Raw genomic sequence first — 12,414 nt, forward strand, 5'->3', positions numbered from 1 at the left:
ACTGATGTTGTCAGCAAATTCAATTGCATGCATTGTAGGACTGAGGTTTCTCTCTCTTTTCTGGCTATGTCCTAGGTCCATGGTCAACTCCTAGAGTCCTCTCTTCAGTCCTTGCACATAGGTTCCTACATCTCACAGTTGCAAACACAGGTCAAATTTTTCTCACCCTTGGAATCTCTAACTTCCACTTTTCTCTTCCCTTTCTTCACTAGTCAAAAAACATTCTCTGCTTTTAAGGACTTATTAGATTAGGTCTACATAAATAATCTAAGATAACCTCCCTATTTGAAGGTCTAAAATTATCTGCCAAGTCCTTTGCCAGCAGTACCTAAATTAATGTTTGATTAAATAGCCAAGTTACAGGAATGTTGGAGGAACACCTAAGATTCGGCCTACCATGCTTCTGGTAGTTAAGCAGTAGTTAATCAGCTAGGATTTAGGCAGCCGGGATTTTAGGGATTTTAGGGAGAAGAGAAGGGCCCTGAAGTAAGCTTGATACCCTGAGCCACCTTCCTCCTTGATGCTTTTGCTAAATTTTAAGTGGAAGAAATTAAGACTGAAAAGCTGAGCAGAAAGCAGTAGCCATCAAGAGGACTATATGATAAACACATGTTCATCTATCTACAAGAACTATTTTAATAAGTACAAAAATAAAAATTCCAAGTGACATTTAAAAAATGGATAAAAGACCATAGCAATGGAGCCAAAAGAAGAAAAATGAAATATTCAGCTTTAAAAAGTGATTTGGGTTTTATTTTTATTTCAATGGGACTCTACTGAGGAATTTTTTTCCCCACAGGGAAGGGACACAAACTAATTAATACTTTAAATGGAGCAGTACAGTGAGTAGGAAAACTTTCCTTAGCAATTGTGTCATTTTCCTCAGCAGGGCCTTGGATGGGATGAGGTGTGTTAACCAAGAAGTTGGCATGTTCTTTTCTGTGCGCCCAAGTTAGTGTGCCTGTGTGTTAGCGGGAGGAACATAAAGAGGGGACCTCTCTTCAAAGACTAAAAGGACAGGAGGTTGGTCCTTAAAAACAACATAGGTAACCATTTACACAATGAGATAGTGGTACTCTGGACTCTTTCGGTTTCATCAAATTCTTATGCTTCTGTGTAATGTGTCAATCTGAAGGTAGCTGACATCTTGACTCACTTCTTGGGCCACAGGGCCCACAAAAAAGTCAGGATGCTATAAATCACCCCTGACTTATGGAACTCTGCTTCCCATTGGTTCCATTGTGAACAGAACAGGATATGAGTGCCCAGAATAGTCTCCAGAATCTTTTCAGAATCTTTTCAGCAGCCTGCTCTGCTGCCTGAGTAAGAGCAGCCCGGACACTGTAGAGAAGACCAATCAGCAGGCCTTTCCACAGTGCTTTGTTAAATCAGTAGGTCTTTTAGCTTTGAGATTTCAACAAAAGACTCATCATTTGCCTCCTGACTCAGAAACACCTAAAATGTCACATCTGAAAAGGCCATGCTTTCCTTCTTTTACTCTACTTTTGTCTTTTCGTTTCGATGAGAATTTTGCACACAGGGTAGGGAAAGTGAATCTGTGGCTTAGTCCACTATCTTAAATAGTAATCTCCACACAACATCTTATTAAACTAGTATTTTCTTTTGGAAAAATGTGTGTAGGTGGGCTGGCATAGTTTTTTCTTAGAAGCATTTTAAGAAACAAAGGTCAAATATTTTCTCTGATATGTGGATGTTAATTCCCAATAAGTGGGGAGAGGGGCTAGGGAAGAATGGTGTTACTTTATATTAGAGGAAAGTGAAGGGAGGAGAAGGGGTATGGAAATAGGAAGAATAGTAGAGTGAAACAGACATCATTACCTTATGTACATACATGACTGATGTGATCCCACAATATGTACATTCAGAAAAATGAGAAATGACACTCCATTTACGATTTATTAAAATGTATAAATGTACTGTCATGTACAACAAATTAGAATAAAAAATTTAAAAAACAACTTATTGCCCCTTTGTGATAAAAACAACAAATTAGGTATGGAAGAAACATACTTCAACATGAACTTCTACATGATAAAAGCTATATACAGACCCACAGCTAACATCTTAATAAATGGGATAAAGCAGAACTCTTTTTCTCTAAGACTTGGAACAAGACAAGATGTCTGTCCTCATCACTCTTATTCAACATAATACTGGAAGTACATAAGAGACTATGTACTTATAAGAAGTACAGAGCAATCAGACCAGAGAAAGAAAAAACAAACAAAAAAAAGACACATGAACAGGAAGGGGAAAAGTTAATTTTCCCTGTTTGCAGATAACATTTATATTTTTAAAAACTAAAATCTTCACTAAAAGATGATTTATTATTAATAATAAATAAAATTGCAGGATATAAAATCAACATATAAAACTCAGGGGCAGACTTGAGATAGACCTCAGTGGTAGAGAATTCTTGTCTACTTAGAATGTGTAAGGTCCTGGGTTTGATCAACAGCATAGAAAAAAAAGAAACTAGCATCATTATTATACACCAATAATAAGACTCCTAAGAAAGAATAGCTACTAAGCAAGATGTAAAAGAGGTCTACAATGAAAACTACTAAATTCTGACGGAAGAAGCTGAAGAGGACATGGACATGGACACATACACACACACGAAGACTTTCCAAGTTCATGGATTGGAAGAATTAATATTGTTAAATGTTCATATTGCTGAAGTGATTTACAGATTCAACACAATCTCCATAAAAACACTGATGGTATTCTTCCAATGGCAATCATCACAGAACTAGAAAAAAAACCCCTAAATTCATATGGAAGCACAAAATGATCCCAAATAAACAAAACATTCTTGGAAAACAAGCCAAAAGCACCACACTACTTAACTTCAAAATCTACTACAAGGCTATAATAACCAAACAGCATGGTATAGGCATTAAAAAAAACAGACAATAAAGACTAATGGAACAGAATTGAGAGTCCGGAAATAACCCCACACACCTACAGCCAAATGATTTTTTAACAAAGGTGCCAAGAACCGGCACTGAACAAAGGACAGTCTTCTCAGTAAATGGTGCTGGGAAAATTGGGTATCCATATGCAGAAGAGTGACACTAGACCCCTCTCACCACCTCGAAAAATCAACTAAAAATGGATTGGACACTTACATGAAAGACCTGAAACTACTAGAAAAAAACACAGGGGAATGCTCCAGGTCACTGAAATGGACAAGGTTTTTGTTTGTTTTTTGATATCAAAATACGAAAGACAAAAAACAAAAATGGACAATGGGCTTATATCAAACTAAATCTTTGCATAGTAAAAGAAACAACTGTTAGAATGAACAAACGACCTACAAAATAGGAGAAAATATTTGCAAACAAGAGATTAACATCCAGAAACACATGGAACTAAACAAAAACAATAGGAAACAGACATTTCTCAAAAGAAGACATACAAATGAGTCACAGGTATATGTAAAAATGCTCAACACTAGTCTTTTGGAAAATGCAAATGAAAATAAGGAAATATCACCCCACTCCAGAAAGGGCTATTACCAAAAATGGCAAGCTGTATGACCCAGTTTTCCCACTCCTTGATATTTCTCCAAAGAAAATAAAATCAGCGTACTATACTGATACATCCACATCAATGTTTAAAGCAGCATAATTCACAATAGTCAAATTATGGAATCATTCCAGATGCCCATCAATAGATGAATGGATAAGAAATGATACATATATACATGAAGTGGCATTTTACTCAGCTATAAATGAAATTATGACAATTGTGAGTAAATGGATGGAAATGAAAAACATAATGCTAAGTGAAATAAGCCCAACTCTGAAAATCAAGGGTCAAATGCTTTCTCTCATATACAGAAGCTAGAGTAAAATGAGCAAATAAATGGGGCGGGTGAGATATCATAAAGATATAGTGGAGATGAGTGAAGTAGGGGATGGATAGGGAGGGAGGAGGAACTGAAAAGGAAATGTGAAATAAACTTAACAAAATCACATTATGTGCTTGTATAGATATACCACAGTGAATTCTACCTTTTTGTGTATCTATAAAGCACCAATCAAAAATAAATGAGTGAAAGGAAGACCAGTAAGAGGAAGGAGAATAGGGGGATGGAGGGAAGGGATGATTGGGGGCACTGGGGACTTAAATGGAGTAAATCAAATTACATTCATGTAGGATTCTGTCCAAATGAACCCAATGTAAGAAAAAAATTATTCTCATAGAACTTAAAATAGAACAAAGGATACCAGAGGTGGCGGGGTTAAGGGGGAGTGATGGATAAAAGGGAGAGATGGATGGGAAAAGGTTTTCAATGGGTACCAAGTTACCATTACATGAGTAAGACTCTCTGGTGCAGCACAGCATGATAGAGTGACTAGGAATAACAATTATGTGCAGTGTATCTCAAAAAGCTGGAAGGATATTGAATGCTTCCACCATTGAAAAAATGGCAAAATGTTTAGGGAGACAGATAAGTTTAACTTGGATTAAACATCACACAATGTATGCATAAATGAAAGATCATATTAATGTGTAATTATTTTTATTAGTTGACAAAAATAAAAAAATTATGTGGACTATTTAAGAAAAATTTAAAATATATTATAGAATGGATGATTGCCTAAGTATAAAATAAAACCCAGAAATGAGTAAATAAATAAATGGCTGATATTATAAAGATGGATAAATTACTATATTCCTACCAAAATTTTGAAGGAGTAGTACCACAACCAGGGGAAATGTGTTGGTAAAATGCACATTTTTACCAAGAAAACATTAACTTTCAAGGACATTAAAAGTTAGGTTAGTATTTGTTTCTCTCAAACAATGGCTCAGATATACAGTGTCACTTGGGGGAAGAGGAAATAGTCCAAGATTACCATATCTTCCCAATCTTGAGTGAAAGTTTCAGGAAACTCCTTACTCAACTGCCTCAGATAGTCAGAATCACAAAGGGCTGAGAAGGAATGCTTCTATGTGGCATTATGTAGACAACTGTCAAGTGCTCCCCTAGCTCAAATTTTCTTTCCAGTTTTAGATTATCCTGCTTGGTCACCCTTTCAGGTTTAGATTCTTACTTAGTAGACTTATTTCTGGAAGATCTGTTTCACTTGCTAATAAGAAATATAATCTCTACTTAATCCAAGATGAAGTGAAATTCTTTCTTGTACATAATCTAATCTCCACAGAGGAAGTGGCCCCATGGTTGGTGATCATAGGAACTAAAAGTCAGGACTGGTGTAAGTTTTAGTTGAAAAAAACTATTAACATTAAGACTAATTTACAGAGTTAAATAAGACACTAATACCTAGTAAGCAATTGCTGATAAATCTAGATAACTGTGGTAATTTTAAGACCCCAGAGGATGGAAATCTTAATTATTTATTAAAGAGAATTATTAAATAACAGGAAAAACTAGAGAATTCCTTGACCTAAGAAAACTTAAGAATCCAAAGTTATAGTTTTTATATAGAAACAAAATTTAAAAAGTAAGATTTTAAATGTTAGAAAATATAACTAAAGACTAAACATAAGTTTAACATCCTCATTCTGATAAAAGACAATTCACATAATAAAGGGGAAACTAAAGTTGCAATTATAAAGTTTTGATACAGTATAAAAAGGTAGATCCAGAGTAAAAATTTATTTTTATTCTATAAGAATCCACAAACACACAAGGTCTAAATTCACCTATTAAAAGTGCTTCAAATTCTCTCTCAAGTTGCAGTGTTTATTAGAGAAAACATTGGAACTTGAATGGAACCAGGCACACATGTCTGTGTGGTTCACTGCTCTGTGTTCAGCACCTAGAACACTCTGGCATTCAATTCTTGAAGGAATGGATGGGAAAAGAATGTTAACAAAAACTAAAACTGCCTATTGCCCAGTGCTGCTGCAGTACAGATAAACAGTCCCTTTGATTTAGTACAGATGAAAATTCTAAATAGGCACTATTTTCCTAGATGACAATTTAGACATGCTGAAAGATTAAAAAAAAAAAAATGCATATTCTAATTCCAAGAATTCTACTAAAAAAATTTAATGTATATATAAAAGATCACTAAATAGCATTCAACATTTTTTGTTTACAATAAACAAAAGTTAATGTCCACCCTAAATGAACTCTAACAGAAGACCATCCAAATCAATGGACTCCTATGCAATCTGACAGACTTATTGTATACATTTATGTTAACAAGGAAAGTGATAATATACTTGAAAGAACAGACTACAAAAGAGAATGCACAGTACAATTCCATTTCTGTATTAAAAAAGACCTAAAAGAATCTATGCTGAAATAATGTGTCTCCCCAAAGTGGTAATGTAACAGTGATCAATTTTATTTGTACATGAACATAGATTTATAAAATAAAATGGTCTATTATAAAAATATGAAAACATTTATTTTTGAGATACGGCAATACTACAGGCTGTGAAGCAATATCAGATACAGTATTAATAATAAACACCATATTAATGATAAACACACCCTGAAAAAATACAATATTCTTCACCTTTTGGTTATGTAGATGTCTTTGCTACTAGATATACCTTGCTATTTCTGAACATGTTTTTATTAGTTTGCTTTGGAAAGGAAAGGATATCACAAAATAGGTTACAGACCAGAAGAAAGTAAAAACTGGCACTTTCACTCTAATTTTTGAGAAGATCTTAAATCTACCTAAACAGTAAGCAATGTTGCTTTGAATGTGAGCCATTATGCTAGCCAACATTAAGAATTATGAGATTTTCAGACAGAACTTTCTTCAATAAAAGATGTATAAAATCAGTCATATCCTCATATATTAATGAAACCTTCAGATTATTAGAGCTTACTATTCATATTATACATCTTCAAAGACTTCTTAGAAACTGAACAAAAATTTCATTCTTGTTCTGTTTAAATAGGCTTATACATTAAATAGGAAGGCAAAAAATGTATTAACATAAGCTATGTCAATCATAAAATTTGAGCTATTGTTATTCTTGAGGTACACAATTCAGAATATATTTAAAAAGAAGCAATTAGCACACTGCCCGCATCCTATGTTAAAAAATCAAAAAAGACTGTACCACAAAGATGCCACCCTTTAATTTCAGGTGTCCCATTTACTTTCCACAACCAAATGTTTTGTTCCAGTTTTCATAAAGCTCTAAATCTTTTGGAGACACACTAGGTCGCACAGTTCTAAAAGCATTTTCAAAATCAATATAAGCTATTGGTCGAACTTGATCTGGTGTTATGGTAGCAATGTCAGCAGTTTGTAAACTGCGTATAGGGCCAAGAGAAGCCTCTCTGCAAAGCTGTGTCATGTCTGCTCCAGAGAAACCATCAGACTGCTGGACAACCCATTCAATTTCTTCTTCACTGAGGTGACACTGCTCCTTGGACATTAGATTAATTACTATTTGCTTCCTGGCTGAAGCTTCTGGGAGAGGAATATAAAGTCTTTTCACTAATCTTCTCCGGGCAGCCTCGTCAATCTCCTGTGGCCGATTTGTTGCTCCCACCACTAGAATCCGATCTTCAGAAGATGTAGCTGCTCCATCTAACTGAACTAAAAACTCGGTTTTTATCCTTCTAGAAGATTCATGTTCACCATCTCCTCGTTGAGATAATAGGGAATCAATTTCATCAATAAATATCACAGCAGGTTGCTGACACCTTGCAACAGCAAACAAAGCCCGTACCATTTTCTCCCCGTCACCGACCCATTTAGAAGTCAAGGATGAAGCAGAGATGCTAAAGAATGTTGCTCCAGACTGACTAGCAATGCACTTGCCAATTAAAGTTTTACCAGTCCCAGGAGGACCAAAGAGCAGAATTCCTTTCGGAGGTCCCCGTAACCCAGTGAAGATGTCTGGCCTCATCATGGGCCACACAACTATTTCCTTTATTGTGGTTTTTGCAAATTCCACTCCTGCAATATCTTCCCAATGTACTGGAGGTCCATGATCCATGATCTCATTCATAATAAGTTCAATCATTTTTGGCTCTAAATTCTTCAGACGCTCATCAATGGGATGTGCTGGTTCTGTAGGTCCTGCCCCATAAGGCTTATACTGCATTCCTCCATTCTGCTCTCCATCTTGCTTAGGTATAGGAGGAACAAACTTTCCAAATATCCCTCGAGATCTACCAGCTCCCAGAGACTTTTTAACACCACCATAGGAAGACCCTGATGAACGCTGGAGTTGGTGGCCCTTTTTTTGTTGATCTACCCATAATTGTTCTTTTGCAGTTTTAAAGGTGGGCAGATTGCTATCCTCCCTTTGGCCATTATCTTCAGTTTTACTATAAGCCTTATTCAGTACTGGATTGGAAAGGGCATCAATGATGCCAGAACCATAAAAACCCTTCCTTTCCCGTGGATTTTCAGAGCCAGAAGGAAAACAAGACTGATTAGATGAGAAAGTATTTAGTCCCATGATCGCTTTGGGAAAGCTAAGATTTTCCTTTTTGACATTCCCAAATAATGGTGTAGCATGCACTTTTGCAGTGGATGACTCACCTAAAGGCATTGAGGACATGAGACAAGTCTTAGCGGTGGTGTTAGTCACTATATGTGGCTGGACATCCTGGGGGCACCTCAAAGGGTTGTTCCTTGGGTGGTCTTGGGCCCTATCTGTGCTATGAATTGAGTTGGATAATAGGTCACCTTCTCCAGAAGCTCCACAAACATTAAATTTAGGAAGATCAAAGGCAGTAGCCTCCTTATGGATTATTACTGCTGCATCACCAGGTTCCAAAATAGAATCTTTGAATTTTTTGCCAGCTTGCATCATCTTCTGTACATTATCCATTTTGAAAACATTATTTATTGACAACCCAGACTGCCACTTTTCACTGTTAGTTTGACATCTTGCCAAAGCTAAAATGTTTTCTGCATAGTTATTCAAGCCAGTTTCAACATTGTCAGAATCAACAATTGCAGAATATTTTTCTGCATACCTTTTGAACAGTTTGGTAGCACAGACCTGGGAGATCTCAGAGTTTGCCCACGCATACTGAATGCGTAATATCTGTGCACGGTATGCATCAGCCCTCTGTCCTGATGTACATATGCCAGATGTAATTGCAAAGTAATTCTTCTGCCATTCACTCAGATGTATAGACCTAGAGCTGGAGGTCTGCATGTTCAAGTTTCTGTAACAAATGGTAAAAATGAAGACAAATCAGTATCAAGAAGAAAAAAAAGACATACTTTGTACCTTTAAAATCTCTAAGAAAGGTACACTGGATTTTATATATGTATATGAACAAATTGTTTATATAAACATATACTGATATGGTCTCAAAGATTTCATAATAATTTTTTATGAGTAAAACTATTTTAATTATATAACAATTTTCCTTGAAAACAGAGAAATACATTTATAAGGTTTAAATGGAAAAGATTTAAAACTAATCACCAAAAGAAAGGCAATATGAAAGACCAAAGGAACTCCTATACTAAACACAAACCAGGAGTTTACATTTAGCCTCTAAAACAAAAAAATGTGATGGCCGTAACAAGCATGTTACTATCCCTGGGTTTCCTTACCTGTCAAGTGAAAGGAATCATAGTGACAATCAAGTCAGAAAATGAATATGAAAAAAATCTGAAAACTACTAATGCTATTCCATACAAATGTAGAAATTGAAGCTGAGAGAATTAAGAAACTTACTGGAGATCACAGAGGCAGTTATGAATCAAGTCCCATATCAAACATACAATTTCATTCTGGATACTTGTGCACTTCCCTATGTACTCAAAGTTCCATTGATGTTACTGCCAAACATCAGATTGAGCTGCATGGATCATATTAATGTTTTAATGACTTGTTCATAAATAAGTCACATAAAAAAGATGTTGCAGAATCACAATTTCCCAATTTCACATGAAGTATTAGAAACTGAAACTGTTACAATAGTTAATGAGAACAAGCCAAATAGTCTACTAGTAAAATGCTTTTACTTTAGATTTCTTCTCAGGTTATTTTTATAAGCCTCTTCATACTTATATTTGAATAGAATCATAGATGGAAGTATGCTGTCAGACCTAAGAATTTACCTGCATATTCACAAGAAAAATTTACGAGAAATTTGTTTGGTTTCCTAAGAGTACTGCAATAAAGTAAAAACTAAGAACTTAAGTATTTTAAAGTATCCTTCCAAATTACCTGGAGCTATAGCTTAATTATCAATAAATTACTTTTGTGCAAGAGACACATTTAATACAATTTTGTACATCCAACAACACCTTGCAAACAATTTGTCACATTATAGGCAGGTGTTCATAAATCTGTTCAAAAAAATAAGAAAACTTAAAATCCAGTGAGACTAATTTATTTAAAGCTATAAAGCTTAAAAAAACAATCAACACTATGCAAGCATTCCTTCTGACAAGCAGTTCATCCTGCTTTCATTACACCATTTTTGCTCTCATTTTAATCTACTTTATACTATACTGGAATTGAGAAATTGAAAGAGAAGTGACTTGGAAAATATTTTTCACAATTACTATAATAATCCTCTTCCTCTGCATGGTTTCATTCCAGTTTATCATGTGCAATCCTGGAATTACTCCACAGCTCACGTCACTGTTTTCAGGAAACTTTTCTCATTTCCATTATCAACTCTTTTTCAATATTCATCTCCCAAGTCTTACTTTTTCCTTTCAACCCAATCATTTATCCAACAACTATAAATACAGCTTACCAAAAACTGGCCATCACTACTCAATGACAGTTTTTGTCCTATTTACCATTTCTAAGTCAATTTAACCTTAACATAAGAACTGTTTCAAAATCTTCTTTATTTTAGTAATTTTCTTATTATCTTAAGACTATATTTCTCTTCCAAACTGGATTGTTAGCTTCTGCTAGTAGGAAGTATTTTTCTATCAAACTTACATTCTCTCAGAACTTAAGACTATATGGTATCCACTAAAATAATAGCAATTAAAGTACTAGTACAGCTCCGACCATGTTGCAGACACTGTACAGGTCCTTCATAGAACTATTTCCCCAGAGGCAAAAATAGCACAGGAATTAAGAGCACAGGATCTGAATCCTGACTGCCTGTGTTCAGATTCTGGCTCCATTATCCTCCAGCACTGACCTTGGGCAGATGTCTTAATGTGGGTCTATTTTCACATATAAAAGAAATGCAATTAATTAGATGACAAAGTCTTTTAGTTCTGCAAAACACTCAAAACAGTTCTCAGCACTGGATAAAGTATTTCTTACTATTCTTCACAATGACGCCTCAAAGAAGGTATCAGCTTTTCTTTCTTACCACGTAAATTAACAGAGTCCTCAATCTACAGGAACTACATATGGTCAGGAACAAGCAGAAAGCAGTTCTGACTTACTACAGGTTGCATATCCCTTATCCAAAATGCTTGGGACCCGAAGCTTTTATGATTTCTGAAAGTAAAAAAGCAACACACACACACACACACACACACACACACACACACACACACACACACGCATATATATAAATACGCGCATATATATATATATGATGAAATATCTTAGGAGACCTCCATATGCACCTTATAAACACAGCCTGGAGGTTAATTTTATACAATATTTTTAATAATTCCGTAAAATAAATTATCATGGTGTGACATTTCCTACGTGCAATGTGTCAGGGCTCAAAAAGCTTCAGATTCTGGAGCAATTTGAGTTTTCCGATGAAGAATGTTCTACCTGTACTATGAGTATTGCCCATAACGGTAGAAAATACTGAGACTCAGTAAATTTACACAATAACGCCTCCGGCCCTCCCAGTGCTTGCTGAGGTTAGCGGTGGCAGACACTGCCCGAAACCGGTCTTCACACGCCTCGAACCGCTCTCAGCCCGCCAGGCCCACTCCGGGGTTGACCAATCGTCACCTCAGTAACTTCCCAAGACCATCATCCCGTACAACAAACGAAAAAGAACGGGGCACTGAGGACACAGACCTGCAAGAAAACCCGCGGACGCTCGCTGGACTCTGACCTGTTTCTGGTCTCCCACGGAGCCGCAGTTCGCCGCTCGACAGGCCCACGGGTTTTTGGCAGACGCCCTGCAAGGCGCCCAAGTCCCCAACCCCACAGATTGCACCTCAGCCAACCTGCGGATGGCCGAGTCGCTCTCAGCCTCTGAAAAGCGCGGGTTCCGACGTGCGCCTGCGTGGCGTGACGTGCTCGGGCCCGCGCCGTACGTGCATACGTGAGCGGGAACGCGCGCGGCGGGGGCGGGCGCGTAGCGTCTAGGCCGCGACTCTGGAGAGAGGGCGTTTTTATTTCTTTTTCATTCATTCATTCATTCGTGCATTCTTTCTTTCTTTTTCTTGCCTTTTTTTTTTTTTTTTTTTTTGTGCAGTACTGGATGGTGACATTCTGATGAAGGAGACTAGTTGTAAATATTCT

At 36.4% G+C, this 12,414-nt stretch overlaps 1 protein-coding gene across 1 annotated transcript; it reads right to left on the reverse strand.

Annotated features, from left to right (window-relative positions):
* Positions 1–4,589: 4,589 nt before the first annotated feature.
* FIGNL1 (fidgetin like 1) lies at positions 4,590–12,135 on the reverse strand. The gene is made up of 2 exons (XM_079151193.1): positions 12,002–12,135; positions 4,590–9,157 (listed from the first exon to the last, which is right to left on the reverse strand). Exon 2 carries the CDS (start codon positions 9,145–9,147, stop codon positions 7,120–7,122), a length of 2,028 nt encoding a protein of 675 aa, XP_079007319.1. The 5' UTR covers positions 9,148–9,157; positions 12,002–12,135; the 3' UTR covers positions 4,590–7,119.
* Positions 12,136–12,414: the final 279 nt, after the last annotated feature.

The sequence above is a fragment of the Sciurus vulgaris genome, assembly GCF_902686455.1.
Source record: "Sciurus vulgaris genome assembly, chromosome: 8".
NCBI lineage: Eukaryota > Metazoa > Chordata > Mammalia > Rodentia > Sciuridae > Sciurus > Sciurus vulgaris.